The 21,290-nt window shown below is 42.3% G+C and overlaps 1 protein-coding gene across 1 annotated transcript; it reads right to left on the bottom strand.

Moving 5' to 3' along the window:
- Positions 1-4,653: 4,653 nt before the first annotated feature.
- LOC125896159 (uncharacterized) lies at positions 4,654-20,848 on the bottom strand. Its single transcript, XM_049588525.1, has 4 exons — positions 20,729-20,848; positions 17,359-17,458; positions 17,197-17,258; positions 4,654-5,297 (listed from the first exon to the last, which is right to left on the bottom strand). Exons 1-4 carry the CDS (start codon positions 20,846-20,848, stop codon positions 4,950-4,952), a joined length of 630 nt encoding a protein of 209 aa, XP_049444482.1. The 3' UTR covers positions 4,654-4,949.
- Positions 20,849-21,290: the final 442 nt, after the last annotated feature.

The following is a 21,290-nucleotide window of genomic DNA, read 5'->3' as shown; positions in this document are numbered from 1 at the left end:
GATATTTGCAGCACAGCTGATGGAAAAGTGAATATGTGCACAAAGGTGTGCTAGGCAAGGCAAGGCAAGTTTATTTGTATAGCACAATTCAACACAAGGTAATTCAAAGTGCTTTACAGAGACATTAAAAGCAACAAGACACAATTTAAAACAGAGCAAACAGAGCATTTTCCGAGTTAGATCGTCACTTTTTAAACATGACAGGCTTTGTCATAGTGTGCAGTGTTGTACAGACTGTAATGTGGCACTGAATATGTTTGTAGACTCGTGGAAAAAGAACAAGAAACACTGATAAATATGCTTGGATGTTTTCAAGGCAAGCCGAGGGTAACCAGTTGTCTCAGCTCAGCCCAAATCAAAATGTTACCTGGATGCTGACGTAACTTACTAATACCCAAGGAAAGCCATGCACTTTGTGTGTCTCAGTGGCTCACACAGGTAGATGTGTGGTTAGTGTTATATTGTCTTTTGTTGACGTGATATCGAGTCCAGCTTGACGCAAATTTGTGTATATCATATTTTCTTTCCTTTCTTTTTTTATTGTCGCTGGTACGTAGTGCTCACTTACAGAAGCATATTCACTGTGGTAGATGTGGGCTGCGACTTTAAAATCGCCAGTAATATGTTGTGTATGTTTGTGAATTTGTGACGAATCTGCTGACGGAGGCGCAGCACATCTGCGGCTGTTCGGTAAGGAAACCAGTTAAATTGGAAACCAGTAGGGACACAACACCGGCGGATGTCCTCTTTAAGGTCAGTGATTGTTTTGTTTGCTTTCCTCAGCAACAGATCTTCTTCACTGGGCATGACGTTAGCTGTTCCGGCTAGCTTAGCCATCAGGCAGCTTCGTATTTTTCAACCTGGGCTCTATTTCCTCATGTGTATGTGTGCGCATGATTTATGGGTACCACTGGTTCTAAAATTGGTTCAGTATTGAGCCGCGAAACAAGCTAAAACGGTAATGGGGGCAAATGCTTCCCGTATAAAAGTGCTTTTTTTCGCCACTGACCGGTTCAGATCGCCAGTGTTATATCTGTAAATAGCATATGGTAGCGGCCCTGGGGCAGTGGTGAGTGTCAATGAGTGGAGTCAGCTGTCAGTCAGTGTTGGAGCAGAAAGGCGGAAGTTGTCCCCACTCGGTATTGTAGGCCTAAATGAGTATATGTGTGTGAAGTGTGTGTTAAGCTGGAAGAGTCAGAGGACGGAGTTTTTGGAGTGCTCAAATAAACGGGCCTTTTTCCCGAACGCAAGAACAGGATGTCGCGCAACACCCCGTACAGCTTTCATAGGCTGCCTTTGTCAGACGGCGAGATGCTGAAGTTGTGGCTAGGTGTGCAACAAATGGATGCCAACACTCCTCTCCCGACACTGCGCCTTGCAGACCATCAGGTCTGCAGTGCTCACTTCTCCCAAGATGACTACTGCCAGCCGAAGAAGAGAAGATATCCAATCCCGAAACACCTCTTCCTCAAGAAAACGGCTGTCCCAGGAGTAGAGAGAGCTACAGACACAGTGGAGCAAAGCTCTTGCCATCACACAGCCCAGAGGTAAGGGAAAGGCTAAGTTAGCATGCTATTTACAGAGATAGCACTGGCGATCTGAACCGGTCAGTGGCGAAAAACACACACTTCACACACACATACTCATTTACAATACCGAGCGGGGACATCTTCTGCCTTTCTGCTCCAACACTGACTGACAGCAGAGCTATTGGATGAAGGGAGATACCCAACTGTAGGCTTATCCAGTGTTAAGAAAACGGTTACTCCTCCTGTCTCCTAAGTGGGCGTGGTTAGGTCTAGTGGTTAGGTGCTTGCAAAAATATTGCCGGGGGGAAACAGGTTTTGGTGTAACACGCCCACAAAAATATCACCTACAGGACGCAAACCATGGCAGAAAAATGGCTACATCCCCGCAAGATCAAACACCGCAAAAGACACACTCACACTCACCACTGCCCCAGGGCTGCTACCATATGCTATTTACAGAGATAACACTGGCGATCTGAACCGGTCAGTGGCGAAAAAAAACACTTTTATACGGGACGCATTTGCCCCATTACCATTTTAGCTCGTTTCGCGGCTCAATACTGAACCAATTTTAGAACCAGCGGTACCCATGAATCATACGCACACATACACATGAGGAAATAGAGCCCAGGTTGAAAAATACCGAAGTTGTCCTTTAAGTAAATAGATCAGAACCGTGATTACTTTTTAGAGGAGTAAAAAGTAATTTAATTACTCTTAACTAGTAACTTGCCCAACACTGGTTATAATTTAATATAATGGTATAATAATAATTAAGTACACCCAGAAATAAAAACAATTGCATGTACAATTCAGATCTCCATTAAAAGTGCCCTAAAAGATTGACAGACCTCTCTTATTGTATGATTAATAAATAAAGCTGAGTTGACTGACTCCTCACCAGATATTTCAATCAATTCAATTTCAATCAATCAATTTTATTTATAAAGCCCAATATCACAAATCACAATTTGCCTCACAGGGCTTTACAGCATACGACATCCCTCTGTCCTTATGACCCTCGCAGCGGATAAGGAAAAACTCCCCCCAAAAAAACCCTTTAACAGGGAAAAAAAACGGTAGAAACCTCAGGAAGAGCAACTGAGGAGGGATCCCTCTTCCAGGACGCACAGACATGCAATAGATGTCGTACAGAACAGATCAGCATAACAAATTAACAGTAATCCACATGACATAATGAGACACATATTTAAGATTACAAAAACAGAAAACACAAGGATTACTGTGGGGACAGATTCAAAATATTAAACTGAACATGTATAAATAAAAATGTACAAAAAAACAATAAGAAATGAGAAGTCAGAGACAAGTTTTTTTTTCTTCCCATTTTTAATGGAAATTCCATTCCTCTAGCTTCCTTCTCTTTGCATGCTTCTGTATGAAGTCTTCCACTTCACTAAATTGGTAACGGAGAACACAATGATTGCCAAGTTGATATTTTACTTCAAATTGCATTTGAAAATGTAATTTTCCACCCTTACCTTTTATCATAAACTGGACCAGAGAGATAGGTCTGCTCAGCCTCCTGTGAGGACAGCCCCTTTAGCTCAGTCAGTCCATATATGAGTGCCTACCACCAGAATATATACATGCACACACATTATACTTAACTTCTCAAAAAAGGTTTGGAAATGTTATTTCAATCAATTATTTCTCCCCTTTATTTATACCAATTGGTGTTGTATTTTATATTGTTGGAAAGCCTGATTTGTCACCTTTACAACAAGGTAAAACTTGCAAGGATCATGCATTAGTGGAATGAGCTAAACATGTGGGTAACGCCCCAAAACAATGTGCCAAAATCCCCTGCAATATTCTCCTGTTGGTATTCACTCTTGTTCTGAGTTTCAAGTGCAGCTAGGTGTGTATCAGTCACAGGTGTATGGCACCTGATTAGAGTCCAAACCTCAACCCAACTGAACACTTGTGGGAACAGCTTGGGCATGATGTACGTGCTAGAGTGACCAACACAACCACGCTGGTTGACCTTCAACAACTCCTGGTTGAGGAATGGGATGCCATCCCACAGCAAAATGTGACCAGCATGAGGAGGTGCCAAGCTGTTGTGGCTGCATATGGCTCTTCCACACGCTACTGAGGTCCGTGACTGTCAAGTGAATAAAGTGTAAAAATGGCCAATATGTGTTGTTTTTTCCCTCATTACTGTGGGATATATATATATATATATATATATATATATATATATATATATATATATATATATGTATGTATAAATATACATAAATGAGAGTGAGAGGGGGAGCTTTGAAAATCAATAACCACACAGAAATGCATTACACAGTCATGCTTACTTCAGGAAAAAGAACACCACATGTAAAGTCTACTTCATCGGTAAAGCTCAGTGTTGTTCGTGTTTTCTCCAATATGCCCTTAAGAAGGGCAAACAGGGTGTCCTGCTGCTCTTCACTTTCGAGGTACACAGGCACCTTGTATGAGGGTTTCTGAGGAAACCACTTAGATGACTTTTGTTGTGGAAATTCTCTGCTGCTGGTGAATAATGAAATAGAGACATCTGCTGGCCGACAAGGTTTTTATTTTCTTTGCAAAGAAAAGGTCAATCAGCACACGAGTGGTCAGAATGAAGAAAGACCCCGAGCATGGGGAGGCTTAAACATTTATACCTGAGGACCGCCTCTTACGGTGTGTTTCACACCCTTCTGTCTGCGTCAGGGAGCGGCGCCCCTACCCATTGTTTTCACACTCTTTCGTCTGCAGCAAGTATTGGCTCTGACCCTAGGGGGTCAGAGCCAATCCTGGCGTATCCTGGCGTATCCTGCAAGATTTTGTATCTAGGTGGGAGGTTAAGAGGTCTAGACATCAGTATTTGAAAACACAACGAATACACAAAGAAAATGAAATTACAATTGCAATCCCCCCCTTTTTTATTATTGATTAATCACTAAAACAAAACAAAACAAAACAAAAACATATGTATGTATGTAAAAATTGAAGGAGAGAGAGAGAGAGAGAGAGAGAGAGAGAGAGAGAGAGAGACAAAGACAAAAAAAGCAAAACAAAAACAAAAAAAAGAAAACATTACGTACAAAATGTCATCATTAGAGTCAGAGTCTGAGCTGGGGTAATGATGGGCATCAGGAATGTGAAATGAGGCTGAATTTTGATCGGCATTGTTAACGTTCATAATATGTGTGAATTTGACCTGATTGTCAAATTTCGGGGTGAACAGTACAGGTGAATGTTGCACTTTGTCCTTCTGTCAGAGTGACAGTCTTGGCAGGTTTGTAGGTGTAGGTCTCTATCAGTATCGCATGATAGGGTCAGGATCAGGTGGTACATGGTGTAGTCTGGTGGGAAAAGGTTTTGTGTTGTTAGTCCTGCACGTCTAGTTGGTGTCTGTTGAATTCACAGAGTTATTTCTCATGCCGTCCTCTGTTGCGCTTGTCCATCCTCGCGTTGTCCATCCTCGCGTTGTCCGTCCTCGCATTGTCCATCCTCGCATTGTCCGTCCTTGCGTTGTTTGTCCTTGCGTCGACAGCTGAGTTCCTCCATTGGCTCAGGGATCTTCCTGAAGTGGCTGGCGTGAATCCACATTGCTCTCTCAGCGATCTTCACAGCAGTATGCGTTGTCAGGAACACCTGGAATGGACCTCGCCAGCATTTGGAGTGCCAGTGTTTCCTTCTTAGATCCTTTATCACCACCCAGTTGCCAGGTTGGAAATCATGGAGTGATGTGGAAGCTGGTGGTTGAAGGGCTGATTTCACCTGCTGAGAGATTTGAGAGAGAGTGGAAGATAAGTTTTTGCAATATTGTAACATGTCATCCTCACATAGGCCAGTGGAGGGGAGCGGCCTGGTTACAGGCTTCACTCCTAGGGATGGAGGTCTGCCAAAAAGAATTTCAAAGAGACTCATGTTCACTCTGGACCTTTTTCTCATTCTCATATGCATTAGAACAATAGGCAGAGCTTTTGTCCATGGCAGTCCCGTTTCCTCACAACACTTGGCCAATTTTGATTTCAGAGTGCCATTTTCTCGTTCGACAGCACCTCCACTGGCAGGGTGGTATGCACAATGTTGTTTGAGGTCAGTGGCAAGAAAATCACTGATTTGGGTTATTGCAGAATTGACAAAGTGTGAGCCATTATCGCTGCTCAGTTTAGTTGGTATTAAAATGTTCAAATGGTCTGTCTGGTGTGTCAATTTTACAAAGTGAGAAAAGAAATGTTTGGGCAGGCAAGGTTTTGTTATTGTGTCCCGGCCACACTGCTTCTTTATGTGTGGCACCGCAGCGTCTCCACAACGTCTTTTCTTGTGGTGTGGCAAAGGACTGTTTTGCTGTAAGGGAGCTGGGAATAGAGACTGGAGTTGAAACAAACAAAGGATCAAGGATAGTGAGTTGGAGTGCAGCTCTTTTGCAGTGGCATCACCTCTTGCGTTTTCTAGAGAGACAGAATCTGAGTTGTTAGTATGAGCAAGGCATTTACATACAGCAATTGAGTTTTGGGAGCAAAACGGAACAAAGGTATGCACACTGGAGAGTCATCACAGGGAACAATTACTCCTGCTGCTTTAAGAGACTCAAAGACTGGTGTTATGCCCTCGATGGCTTCTTGTTTAAGTGGATATTGAGTCTTGCAAGGTCTAAAGTCTGATTTGGGAGTGATGACAACAGGTTCACCGGCTTTGATGAGGCTAACATCATACTTACCGACAGCCCAGTGTCTTAGGGACCTCCTGTGGGGCTGTAACAGCTGTAGCTTGTTCTTTGGACAAAAAGAAAAAGATTTAGAAGTGCTTTTAGGTACCAGCTGGATTTTTCTTTGAGTGTGCACAACAGATGTTAAAGTTTTAGAGTAGCACTGCAGTGGTGATGAAAATAAAATAGATCTATCAGACAATCGGCTGCGCGCTGACATGATTTTATAAATGGGCCCAAATCTTCCCAGTTTCTGATGTGTGTTTTGCAAGTGTGATGTGTGGGACTGAATGGTCCATGGTGTACATGTCACATTGAGCTGGTGTGAGAGAGACTGATATAGCACATTTGTGTTGTGTCCAATAAATGTGTTAGTGGGGCGGCATAGCTAAACTATCGTTCATTTTGTGATGAAAGCACCAAATTTGGTACACTCATTGCTGAATATATTTTGAATGAATCTGGATATTGGGGCATCGCAAATTTTAATTCTGAGGACTGTGGCAGCCATTGGTTACTGGCATGGAATGCTTTGTCTATCCTAGAGCTGCTGTTTCATGTTTTTATTGCCACAAATATAATTTAGAGGCATATTAAAGTGGAAAAAGCTTTATTAAAATGTAATAGAATAGAACATGAGCTTTTTAAAACATTTTATTAGCTTCTCATTCACAGTTTACAGCCTCCTCTTTGGCTTGTCTTCCTTTGTTGCTCCTTAAAAAGCAAAAAAATTAAAATATTTTAATCACTTGCCAGATGATATTGTTAGACTCATTATTTTCAGTACAGTGAATGTACAAAATAAATAGAACACCTACCTTGTACTTTGAGTTATGAGAGATATGGTCAGCTCTCACATTCTCCCTCACAGAAGCAGAGGCCTGTGCACCAGCCTTCTTCCACCTGCAGAGCTTTCTGCAACCACTCTTGCAACCACAAGAGATCAGCTCCCGACAGGATTTTGATGCCTGTGGCAGTGTCGTCCAGTGGGGTTCAAACATTCCTTCATAATTTTACAATGTCTTACTCTCCCACACTCTCTCTCACGCTCGGTCACTGCTACATGTACCAAGCTAACTACTACTTAGCTTAACTAGTTAGCTTTGCTAGCTTGTGAATTTACTTTTCCACTGAGGCCCATATTGATTGTTTTTCTCTTTAGCCTTTACCTATGATGTTCAAAATGTGTACATCCTAAAAATAAAATTTTATTACATAGTTATTACAGTTGAAATAATTCATTCACATAAACACAAGAATTTGTGCTCTAGAGAAAGGATCAGCACACAGTGAATAACCTCCTAAGCCCTATGACAAGCTATTATGGCAAGGCTTAACTATACAGACCAGTGAGCAGTGATAATAAACATGTCTTTGGGGTCATCAGATGGGAGCTTCCTTTCACTAGTGTTTCATCTAGTTGGTCCCACGACACCTCCAGGAGGCTAGACAGTGATCTCTGACGTCCCAGAGACATTCCCCTAATGCCAGCTCTCATTGCTCCCCACACCGACCCAATAACCTCCTTTACCTTACTTACACATAGCTTTCTCAGCCCAAACAGCACTGCCACCTTCAACCAAACCCAGGCTCCGTACATGCGAGCTCCAGGTAGAGACCGTGTTGATACTACCTTTCCTAACACATTCACCATACTCTATTTCACATGCTACATAGCATAACTCCAATATAAGCTTAAAGGGATAGTGCACCCAAAAATGAAAATTCAGCCATTATCTACTCACCCATATGCCGATGGAGGCCCTGGTGAAGTTTTAGAGTCCTCACATCCCTTGCGGAGATCAGCGGGGGGAGTAGCTAGCACACCTAATGGCTGACGGCGCCCCAGACTAACGTCCAAGAACACAAAATTGAATCCACAAAGTATCTCCATACTGCTCATCCGTAGTGATCCAAGTGTGCTGCAGCTCCGACATAAAAAGTTGTTTCGAAAAACATCATATGAACTCTTGTTTTTAGCCTCACTGTAGCCTGTAACTCTGACTGCTACTCTGTGCTCCGCGCTCATGTGTGCGCACTTGCACAAGACCAGCGAAAGCATGAGCTTTGCTTACCTGTGTTTACGTCACGTGACACGTGCACCACAGGGGGAGACAGCAGTAACCACAGTAGCTAAAAGATAATTTGCACTACGGTCTTTTAGCAAAGGACAACCCAACATGTCTTAAGGCTTTGAAATTGAGGAGGAACAGCATTTCTTTGTTGAGCCGTATTTGTTTGAGCCCGAGTATACGGACGGAACTCAGGCTACTGGACGAAGCAGCTGCCGCAGCTCATGAGCCTCGGCCAGCCACTGAATACCGGAGTCGAGCACTGGAAACCTGGTGGTGTAGTTGTTTCAAATGCAAAGCAATGCCAACGGATGAGGAAAGTCTTTGCTGCTCAGACTGGGGATTGGCGATGCCTGCACTTGAGAATCTGGACATCAGTACTGACGAGACTGCTGCTCTTCAGAGACCGTGCATCACCGATCACCCTGAGTGCGCACACGTGAGCGCGGAGCACAGAGAAGCAGTCAGAGCTACAGGCTACAGTGAGGCTAAAAACAGAGTTCATATGACGTTTTTCAAAACAACTTTTTATGTCTGGGCTGCAGCACACTTGGATCACTACGGATGAGCAGTATGGAGATACTTTGTGGATTCAGTTTTGTGTTCTTGGGCGCCGTCAGCCATTAGGCGCAAGGGATGCGAGGACTCTAAAACTTCACCAGGGCCTCCATCGGCATATGGGTGAGTAGATAATGGCTGAATTTTCATTTTTGGGTGCACTATCCCTTTAAGTTAAAAGAGACGAATAAACTCACATGATCAGCAAACACATTCACCTTGCAGCATGGTCTCAAACAAAAGAGCTTCAAATAGGCCACTCCCACACTTAAATAACCTTCCTCTTCCTGGATTTTCTCCTGAGAGGACTGATTGGTGGATCTCTCCACCTGATCTCAATGAGTTATGTACCCTGCTTAGTAGTTCCCTCTGCTGGCCCCCAAATGACATTATTTCTTCTCTTATAGATCCATCGGCTAGCTCTGGCTGCTTCAATTGACATTTCCTTCACTGTCTTCCTCAAACTCTGTCCCCGCACTCCGAGTTCCCCCAGGAGCGAGACAGCTGATCTTACTATGAATCCCCTACACCCCACTTCCACTGGACAAATCCTAGTTTTCCATCCTCACTGCTCAGCTTCTGCTCCTAAATCTGCATATCTAAGCATTTTTCTTTCATAGGCTTCTTCCACTGAGTCTTCCCAAGGAACTGTCAGCTCAATGAAATAAACTATCCCTTGACTCACTGACCACAACACTATGTCAGGCCTCTGCTTGGTACAAACTATTTCCTGGGGAACAACAAGCTTTCCCCCTGAATCTACTTGCATTTCCCAATCACAAGCACCTTCTAGGCAGCCACACCCTTGTCTCCTTACTAACTTATCCCTTCTGTATTTCTCTCCCTCACGGATAAACTGAATTGCTAAACTCCTATCCTTAACACCTTCTGAATTCACCTGTCTTCATTTCCCTTCGATGCCTGCAGCTAAACATTTCAACACCTGGTTATGTCGCCATGTATATCGACCCTGTGACAAGCTAACTTTACAGCCTGACAAAATATGCTTTAAGGTTGCGGTACGTGAACACAATGGGCATGATGGGTCCTCATTTACCCACAGTTTTAGGTTCTGGGGGGTTGGTAACACATCGTATGTAGCCCTTACCAGGAATCTAATACGATTCTCCTCCATACTCCACAGGTCCCTCCAACTAAGCTTCCTCTTCTCTACACTTTCCCAATTCAACCACTGTCCCTATTTAGCCTGGGCCACTACCTTTGCACCCCTTAGTATCTCCTCCTGTCTACATATCTGTTCCACGACCAGCTTTCTTTTATCTTTGAGACGTGCTGTATTCCATACCGGTTTGCCTGAGCCAAACCCCAGGCCTCCCCAGCCAAACTGAACATTACCTACAATCTCTGCATGCCTAAGAGCTGCCTCTGCCTCCTGAACTGCCGATCTTGGGTTCCACTTCCTCCCCTTGGTTGGATTTGGAACCACACTCCAAACATAGCAGTTTGATTACAGCCTGACGTGCTGACGTATTGCGGTAAGTGAGTTGTGTCATTTCCGGTGTTTCTGTGACAGCGTCTCTGTACTGCTCTGGTGAATTCTAGTAGCCTGCTTTCTCACTTCAGTTGCTTTAACGTTGCTTTAACGTCTACTTCAAGTCTTAACCCACACTAGTTCTGTTTAAGCACTTATAGCTCTCCTCCTTTCTACGACTTTCTCGCTAATCTCTTAGCTGTTGTTTGCACGTTACTAGCCTTGGTAGCTACATTAGCTTTAAAGTTAGCGATGGCTTCTCCCTCTGCTCTTTCTTGCTTGGTGTGCCAAATGTTCAGTTATGCCTCTGCCTCCTTTAACGACAGTGGTAATTGTAACAAGTGTAGCTTATTTGCTGCGTTGGAGGCGAGGCTTAGTGAATTAGAAGCGCGGCTCCGCACCATGGAAAACCATTCAGTAGCTGCGGTAGTTAGCCAGCCCCCTGTAGCCGGTGCGGAGCCACATAGCATAGCTTTAGCCTCTGCTAACTGTCCTCCGGTAACTCCCGTTCAGCCGGAAGGTTGTGTTACGGTTCGCCAGAAGCACAGCTCCAAGCCGAAGCCCACGGCTCACCACCAGCCTGTTCACGTTTCCAACCGCTTTTCCCCACTCAGCGACACACCCGCTGAGGATAAAACTCTGGTTATTGGCAGCTCTATTCTGAGAAACATGAAGTTAGCAACACCAGCGACCATAGTCAAATGTATCCCTGGGGCCAGAACGGGCGACATTGAATCTAATTTAAAACTGCCAAAGCTAAACGTAGATTCAGTAAGATTGTTATTCACGTCGGCGTCAATGACACCCAGTTACGCCAATCGGAGGTCACTAAAATTAATATTGCCTCGGTGTGTGAATATGCAAAAACGATGTCGGACTCCGTAGTTTTCTCTGGACCCCTCCCAAATCTGACCAGTGATGACATGTTTAGCCGCATGTCATCATTTAATCGCTGGCTGTCCAGGTGGTGTCCAGCAAGCGATGTGGGTTTCGTTAATAATTGGCAAACTTTCTGGGAAAACCTGGTCTTATTAAGAGAGACGGCATTCATCCCACTTTGGATGGAGCTGCTCTCATTTCTAGGAACCTGGCAAACTTTATTAGTAATTTAAATCCCTGACAACCCAGAGTTGAGACCAGGACTCAGAGTCGCAGTCCTATACGCCTCTCTGAGCTTCTAGTTCAGTTACCCAGCCATAGTTTTCATAGTTTTATACAAACCACCTAAATTATTTAAATCTAAAATTAAACAAAGAGGAGTTGTGCATAACAACCTCATAAAAATTAAAACCTCTTCTGTGACAGAAAGACAAAACAGGAGAATTAAATGCAGACTGTTAAATATCAGGTCTCTATCGTCTAAAGCAGTGTTAGTAAACGAATTAATATCAGATAATCATATTGATTTACTCAGTCTCACTGAAACCTGGCTGTGTCCAGATGAATATGTTAGTCTAAATGAGTCCACTCCTCCCAGTCATAATAATACCCACATTCCTCGAGGCAGAGGCCAAGGAGGGGGAGTTGCAGCCATTTTTAACTCTAGCCTGTTAATCAGCCCTAAACCTAAACTAGATTATAATTCATTTGAAAGCCTCGTTCTTAGTCTTTTGCATCCGACCTGGAAAACCTTGCAGCCACTTTTATTTGTTATAGTGTACCGTGCTCCTGGCCCATATTCTGAATTTGTATCTGAATTCTCAGAGTTTTTATCCAGTTTAGTTCTTAAATTAGATAAAGTTATTAGGCGATTTTAACATTCATGTCGACGTTGATAATGACTCCCTGGCTACCGCATTTATCTCATTATTAGACTCCATTGGCTTCAGTCAGGGTGTACATGAACCCACTCACTGTTTTAACCATACCCTAGATCTAGTTCTGACGTATGGAATTGAAATTGATAATCTAATCTAATCTAATCTAATCTAATCTAATCTAATCTTTCCACAGAATCCCTCGCTATCGGATCATTATCTGATTACTTTTGATTTCTTTTACTCGATTACACGCCACTCAGCAACAGTTACTATACTAGATGTTTATCAGATAGTGCTGTCGCAAAATTTAAGGAAAAGATTACTCTGTCATTAAATTCAATACCAAGTCCCTCAGTAACAGAGGTTTCCTGTACCGACTTTGATCATTTTGTCAATAGCGCTGTAGGCTCGCTGCGAACGACACTTGACTCTGTAGCTCCTCTTAAAAAGAAGTTAAAAAAGCAAAGAAAGTTCGCTCCTTGGTATAACTCTCAAACCCGTAAGTTAAAACAAATATCACGAAAATTTGAAAGGAATTGGCGATTAACCAAACTGGAAGAATCTCGTTTAATCTGGACAGACAGTCTCAAAACTTATAAGAGGGGCCTCCGCAATGCCGGAGCAAACTATTACTCAGCATTAATAGAAGACAATAAGAACAACCCCAGGTTTCTTTTCAGCACTGTAGCCAGGCTGACTGAGAGTCAAAGCTCTATTGAGCCTTGTATTCCCTTAGCCCTTAGCAGTAATGATTTTATGAGCTTTTTTAATGACAAAATTCTAACTATTAGAGGCAAAATTCATGACCTCCTGTCCTCAGATAGTACCTATCTAACCTCAAACACAGCTGTAAAACCTAATATATATTTAGATTGCTTCTCCCCAATTTCTCTTCAAGAATTGACCGCATTGATTTCTTCATCTAAATCATCAACGTGTCTCTTAGACCCCATCCCAACTAGGCTACTTAAGGAGGTCTTTCCTTTAGTTAACACTCATATATTAGATATGATCAATATATCCTTATTAACAGGCTATGTACCACAGTCTTTTAAGGTAGCTGGAATTAAACCTCTACTAAAAAAGCCCACCCTGGATCCAGAGGTGTTAGCCAACTATAGACCAATATCTAATCTTCCCTTTATGTCAAAGATCCTTGAGAAAGTAGTCACAGACCAGCTGTGTGATTTTCTCCATGATAATAATCTATTTGAGGAATTTCAGTCAGGATTTAGAGTGCATCATAGCACTGAGACAGCACTAGTTAAAATTACAAATGACCTTCTGATTGCTTCAGACAAAGGACTTGTCTCTGTACTTGTTTTATTAGATCTTAGTGCGGTGTTTGACACAATTGACCATCAAATTCTACTGCAGAGACTGGATCACTTAATTGGCCTAAAAGGTTCTGCACTGAGCTGGTTTAAATCTTATTTATCTGATCGTTTTCAGTTTGTTCACGTTCATAATGAATCGTCCTTACGTACCAAAGTTTGTTTTGGAGTTCCGCAAGGTTCTGTGCTCGGACCAATCCTATTTACTCTATATATGCTTCCTTTAGGTAACATCATTAGAAATCACTCTATAAATTTCCATTGTTATGCGGATGATACACAGTTGTATTTATCGATGTAACCAGAAGAAAGTAATCAATTAACTAAACTCCATAATTGCCTTAAAGACATAAAAACCTGGATGAGCACCAATTTCCTGATGTTAAATTCAGACAAAACTGAAGTTATTGCTCTTGGCCCCAAACAACTCAGAGACTCTTTATCTGATGACATAGTTTCTCTAGATGGCATTGCTCTGGCCTCTAGCACTACCGTAAGAAACCTCGGAGTAATATTTGATCAAGATTTGTCTTTTAATTCTCATTTAAAACAAACCTCACAGACTGCATTTTTTCATCTGCGTAATATTGCGAAAATTAGGCCTATCCTGACCCGAAAAGATGCAGAAAAATTGGTCCACGCTTTTGTTACCTCAAGGCTGGATTACTGTAACTCTCTATTATCAGGTAGCTCTAGTAAGTCCTTAAAAACTCTCCAGCTAATTCAGAATGCAGCAGCACGTGTACTAACAGGAACTAAGAAACGAGATCATATTTCTCCTGTTTTAGCTTCTCTGCACTGGCTCCCTGTAAAATCCAGAATTGAATTTAAAATCCTACTGTTAACTTATAAAGCTCTAAATGGTCAAGCTCCGTCATATCTTAGAGAGCTCATAGTGCCTTATTATCCCACCAGAACTCTGCGCTCTGAGAGCGCAGGGTTACTCGTGGTCCCTGAAGTCTCCAAAAGTAGATCAGGAGCCAGAGCCTTCAGCTATCAGGCTCCTCTCCTGTGGAATCATCTTCCTGTTACAGTCCGGGAGGCAGACACCGTCTTCACATTTAAGACTAGACTTCAGACTTTCCTCTTTGATAAAGCTTATAGTTAGGGCTGGCTCAGGCTTGCCCTGTACCAGCCCCTAGTTAAGCTGACTAAGGCCTAGTCTGCCGGAGGACCCCCCTATAATACACCGGGCACCTTCTCTCTCTCTCTCTCTCTCTCTCTCTCTCTCTCTCGTATTCTATTACTGCATCTTGCTAACTCGGCCATTCTGGATGTCACTAACTCGACTTCTTCTCCGGAGCTTTTGTGCTCCACTGTCTCTCAGATTAACTCATATCGCAGCGGTGCCTGGACAGCGTGACGTGTGTGGTTGTGCTGCTGTCGTGGTCCTGCCAGATGCCTCCTGCTGCTGCTGCCATCATTAGTCATACTTCTACTGTTATTATACACATATGACTATTGTCACACTTGTATACTGCCAGATATTAATACATACTTTCAACATATTGTACCGCAGTAGCCAGAACTATAACTATAATATTATTACTTTCAATAATGTTGTTGTAAGCTACTGTCATTACCTGCATCTCTCTCTCTCTCTCTCTCTCTCTCTCTCTTTCTCTGTCTCATTGTGTCATGTGGATTACTGTTAATTTATTATGCTGATCTGTTCTGTACGACATCTATTGCACGTCTGTCCGTCCTGGAAGAGGGATCCCTCCTCAGTTGCTCTTCCTGAGGTTTCTACCGTTTTTTTTCCCCGTTAAAGGGTTTTTTTTGGGGAGTTTTTCCTTATCCGCTGTGAGGGTCATAAGGACAGAGGGATGTCGTATGCTGTAAAGCCCTGTAGGCAAATTGTGATTTGTGATATTGGGCTTTATAAATAAAATTGAATTGAAATTGAACTACCACGTCCTTACTCCCAGATAACAAGAGCTCTGTCCTGACCTTGGTACGTCTGAACTCCTCTGTTAAACTAGATACTGGAAGCTGAAGTATCCCTTTTCCATACAATGCAACACTACTTAGGCACCTAGGAGCCCCCAACCACTTCCTAATATAGGAGCAAACCGACCTTTCAATTCTCTCCACAACAGATATTGGAATTTCATTAACTGACAATGGCCACATTAACCTAGGATATAGCCCAAATTGCAAACACCACAACTTCAACTTTCCTGGAAGTTCTGATTTATCTATTCTATCCAAACCTTCTGCCACATCTTTTCTAAATTTCACCACCTGCCTAAGCTCTTTACTGACTTTTCCCTAATTGCTGAGATTTCCTCATCATCTATGACAAACTTCTTATCTCTGAACTTCCAGCTATGTAATTAAATGTTTACCTTAATGGACAGTCCACTGCACTGCTTGTTGCAGGAAGCAACTGCCGCTGGCTGGCAGTTGGCTGGCAGTTGGCTATCTGGCTTGTAGTGGTGGTGGGGTAGAAAGTGTTTGAGACACTGTGAGTGTGTCTAACTGTATTTTTTGGTCGGTCTGTCCACAAATCTTTTCTTGAATAATTCAAAAAGTACTTGACCAAAAATGTTCGAAATTTGCATACTGCAAGTAGAGACCATGAGTAACTATGCCAGAAAGAATGACGAGGATTCATTCATAGGTGGCGCTATACTAAGCATTTCAAAATGAAAATTTTGCTTTTCTTGAGGTTGTGTGTATGCATGTTGTGTGGATGCATGCATGTATGAGGTCGCAGCTATTGCGAATTTGCACTTGTTCTTAATTTAATGTGAACTGTGAGTGTGTCTAACTGTATTTTTCTTAATTTAATACATATTTACATTTTTAAAATCTTGCAATGAATCATTTAATAATTTTGATTAATTTTATTGAATAAATGGTTGCTACAGCAACTAGGTTGCGTTTTTGCGATGCCCTAATATCCAGATTTGTTTGAAATATATCCACCAACACATGTACCAAATTTTGTGCTTTCATCACAAAATGAACGATTGTTGTGATATATTGACCCAAGCCACCCCACTATGTGTCAATGTGAGTTTGTCAAATCTCTCCCTCAACCAATCTTATTCATATGGCTCATCAGGTCCTAGTGACACATGAGAGGTGCAATGCAGGTCCTCTGGTGTCATGAAATCTGTTGAAGCTGTTAAAACTGTTTTCCTAGCTTCTGTAACAAGCTCAGAGGTTGTTGATGATTGCAATTTCCACTGATATGCATATCTCAGGTTCGAGGTGAGGTGGACAAAGGAGTGTGAAAATTTTGGTTCCAGATCAGATAGTCTGTTAACTTTGACACCTTCTGGGGTGGAGATCAGACAAAGGCCTAATTTGCACATCAAGTCCCTGCCTATCAGGATAATGGGACAGACTTCAGAGAGCAAGAATGCATGTTTGAAGCTTGTATTTGACTCATCCACACATTTGAGTGGGATAGTAATGTTTTTTATAATTGTTTGACCTGATGAACCAACAGAGTACACATAATCTCCACGTAATTTTGGTTTCTTAGTGAATTCTTAAGCTTTTATCACAGAATGTGTGGCTCCTGAGTCAACTAAGAATACAACATTTTGTTCTGTGATGGTCAATGTATGTTGCAGAAACTTCTTAAAATGATCAGATGTGTACTGAACATATGTTAGAGCAATTGCATATCTATTGTCTGAACTCTCAATAGCTTGTGTATTAATCTGCTCAGTATGTGTGTGTGTGTGTGTGTGTGTGTGTGTGTGTGTGAGTGTGTGTGTGTGAGTGTGGTGCAGTACCTTCTTCTGGCCCCACAAGTTGGTTTGGCTTGTCAGCAGGAGTCCATCTCTCTCCAACAACCCTCAACCATTTTCAGTCCGACTTGTCTACTGTAGAGTTTTGTGGTGAAACAGGCACTTCAGGATGAGCTGCTTCTGAACTTGTTTTTTGTTGTGGCAAACATCTTCTCTTGTTAGGTGTTGTGGAGTTGTATGGTGGTGGAGCTGAAGGACGAAAAGCTGGGTTGCTGTTGAGGTCTGGATCCAGCTTCAAAGCCGCCAACTGTGGAAACAAAGAAGAGGAGATCTGCGAGTCTGGTGTTCTTTGTGTGTGTGAACTTTGCTTTTCATTGGTTCCAACTTTTTCACATGAAAAGGGTAGTTGTTTCTGCATTGTTTTCCGATTTCTTGTCTCTGCTTCTCCTTTCCATATCTGTAAACATTCTTTTTGACCTTCCATAATTTTTAATTTTTTTTTAACAGAAACTTCCTCTTTCCTTCTCATTTCTTGTTCTTTTCCCTTCAGTTTTTCTTCTAATATTGATATGTTTTTTAAACTGAGGGATCCCCCTGTTGGGAATCCAAACTCAGCTGTCCAGACATTTAAATATTTTAGACTTTTATACCCATATTTCCTTCTCATAACATCCACAATAGGCCCTTCTGGAGGTCCAACCTCGACAGAAATCTTACTTCCCATTCCAAATGTGGAGGTCATGCACGACTATTACAATACAGACGTCTCTGTAAGGATCACTTCGTTTAGGCTACAAGCGATAAAAAGCTGGTCACTTCGTTTAGGCTACAAGCGACAAAAAGCAGATCAATTGTGGATAATATGAGAAATGGAAATGTTATGCCAAATTAAAAACCCAAATTAAAAAAAAATAATAATAATTTAAATGTCAATATTTCAGTGCTCACCAGATGAATTTTGCTAGATTGCGTACGTGGAATCCCAGCGGCAACGATCTGAGACGTCTGCAGTCAGTCGTCCGTTCTCAGAAGAGGATTTGAGGTTGGAGGCTGGAAATCTTTTTCTTTCCAGGATGGCCTATCACTGTCCACGCTCCGTCCCAGACGATCGCTCGAGGGATCCCACTTCTGACACCAAATTGTTGTGGAAATTCTCTGCTGCTGGTGAATAATGAAATAGAGACTTCTGCTGGCCGACAAGGTTTTTATTTTCTTTGCAAAGAAAAGGTCAATCAGCACACGAGTGGTCAGAATGAAGAAAGACCCCGAGCATGGGAGGCTTAAACATTTATACCTGAGGACCGCCTCTTACGGTGTGTTTCACACCCTTCTGTCTGCGTCAGGGAGCGGCGCCTCTACCCATTGTTTTCACACTCTTTTGCCTGCTGCAAGTATTGGTTCCGACCCCCTAGGGTGTGTTTCACACCTGGCATATCCTGCAGGATTTTGTATCTAGGTGGGAGGTTAAGAGGTCTAGACATCAGTATTTGAAAACACAAAGAATACACAAAGAAAATGAAATTACAATTACACTTTCCATTAAGCACATCCTGTAAATAAAGCAAAGGACAGAAATAATTATGTTTTTATGTTATGTACAATATCCTAACAATGGGAGAGGGTGAATCAATTCAATTATTTAGTATGTAAAATGTAATAGTTGTCAAAGTACCACCCAATGCTGCACTGCTCCCTGTGACTGTATGATGAAGTCCACAAGTCTTTTCTTTTTGTCTACGATCACTAGCTATGTTTGGGAAATGTGCATTAAAAAAATACGAATCCTGTGTGTTTCCATTAAATGTACGGACTTTGGTGAAAACTACAAACTTGCGCGAGTTTTCCGCAGAAACAAAACAAGTCTTGCATTCTTCTTCTTCTATGTTTTCTGGTGATTGGCAACCAGCTTGTAAATGCATTACCGCCTTCCTGACCTGGAGTGTGGACATCACCATGGAGAGAGGTGCGCTACGTCAGACTTAATGCAAACATAACTGTTTCCATCCCCCGTTTTGCGAATCAACATTTTTTCGAATCAACCAAAACACGGCTAAAGCGAGCATATTTTAGTTTATGCGATTTAGGGGATTTTAATTCGAATTTTGGCGTTTCCATCATAATTTTCCGATGCGATATGTCTAGATGCGCGTCTAAACAGACTGATGGAAATATGGTTACTGACTGCCTGCATGTGAGCGGGAACATCTTCAGTTGGGGCCACCGTTTTGGCACTCTGTACACTGGCTGAAGAGTTCCCTGAAGCAAGCTTCTGGCCTCATTACTCCACAAGGCAAATCTCTGGCCATGTCTTAATAACAACATTATAATAAATTATTACATGTGGAAAAGGACAAGTTCTATGTGCACAACTGACATTCATAAACACCAATATTGTGCATATCTGGTATTAATGCATAGACAGACACAAGGTAACTTTATTAGCATTTTCTGAGAGACGTTTCCAAATCTTACCTTCATGGACAACTGCACGAGTAAAGTGGCTGTCCAGATGAGCCTGTACTTTGCTCAACTTTGTGGGTTGATAAACTGTTGAGCTGCACAACGGACAATGAAATTTGTTGCAGCACGTGCTGCATATGTTAATGTCTGGCAGTGATCACCCGTTTTGTATTGAAATAAGCATCCTAAAAAAGAGACAACATAGTTAGTCAAATCCGGAATCAACCCTTTACGTCTCTTTCACAAACCAGCAGATTGTAGTAGCTTCTGTACCGTGGGGCGCTACAGTATTGTGAAAACGTCCTCAATCGAAGTAATAACATGGTAAAACACTGTCAGTATGGAGTTAATAAAATGTGTCTGCAAAAACCTATATAATTAAACCAACTTGTGATGTTTCTCTAAGTAAGAGAATAAACCCACTGGCTATATTCACCTTATTTTTCATGGAAGCACGGAGGCAAAACAGAACGCAGCCAGCTTCTGTTTTTTTGTGCGACACTTCCAGTCCAGCACTCGTGACCACTGTGTAAATGGGAATCGCCTTGTTGTTTACCTTGTTGAGTTTAGCTAATTGTGGCCTTGTGCCTATGACCAAATCACAGCCGTGACAATATTCGAGTATAACATCACAAGCTCGAGTGTGATATTGCTTTTATACAACAGTTCAACAGTTAAATAAGCAAGGGTGATTAAGAAATGTTGAAAAATGAGGACAAAATAGATAATTTAAGCATTTTATTTGTCTTCCGCCAACAAAAATAGTTCCCTCAGGACTCTGCTGTCACCGTTGCTATGTAACGCAGACATGGTGCGCCAGGCACTTACTCTTTATACACATTTATCTGCACATTTCCATTAATTGTGCAGCCGGTGAAATAAGTCTCTGGTGACTGCATGGTGGACTATCGCTTCACAGGCACAGCCGACTCTGCCTTCTGATCTGACAGTATGTTGCTCCATCATTTCCTGCTCTCCATGGATGGCTTCCAGTAGCTTTTTAACGAGCTCTCAGACCTGCAAGACAAAAGGTATATTTTAGGGCCCAACTCCTAATTAGAAGACTAACTTTACACATAGGCTACATTAAAACAACATCATACCTGTGCCCACTCACTGTCATGATCTCCCTAGCTTCAAGACCCGCATCTGACAGCTTCTGTATGGCAGTCACCCTGAGGCTGTGATTGGTGTAGATAGCTGTTGTCCCCGCCTCTTTACACATCTTCAGCAGCATCTGTGCGAGTGAGTTTATTCCCAGCGGAGCTTTAGTATACCAGATATTGTCTGTGTGAGCGGCTGTCATCCTGGGTTTCAGATAAAAGGCATTTGCATCTGGTGGAAGTTTGTTTAAATACTTTTCCAGGGATGCAACGCAACTGCTGACCTAACTGACACTAACCGTCAGTTTTGATTTGATTGCTGATTGCAATCAGCTGTGAGGCGGAGTGATACATACACAGTGAAATAACCGTGATGTTGTACTCCAATATTGTCACGGTTTTACTGTCTCTCGACCAATCAGATTGCAGGGCCGGAACTAACTGTTGTACAATAAGCCATAGTGATGCGCGGATCAGCTCTGATAGCACCCAAATCAGCATGTACGCATCAACCATCCAGCCGTTACAACATGATTGAGCTAGAAAAGCAGTTTTGTGTTGCTATGTGTGGTATTT

This window comes from Epinephelus fuscoguttatus, linkage group LG10 (genome assembly GCF_011397635.1).
Source record: "Epinephelus fuscoguttatus linkage group LG10, E.fuscoguttatus.final_Chr_v1".
Taxonomy (NCBI): domain Eukaryota; kingdom Metazoa; phylum Chordata; class Actinopteri; order Perciformes; family Serranidae; genus Epinephelus; species Epinephelus fuscoguttatus.
The sequence above is the reverse complement of the archived record's forward strand: the minus strand, read 5'-3'. Positions and strand labels throughout refer to the sequence as shown.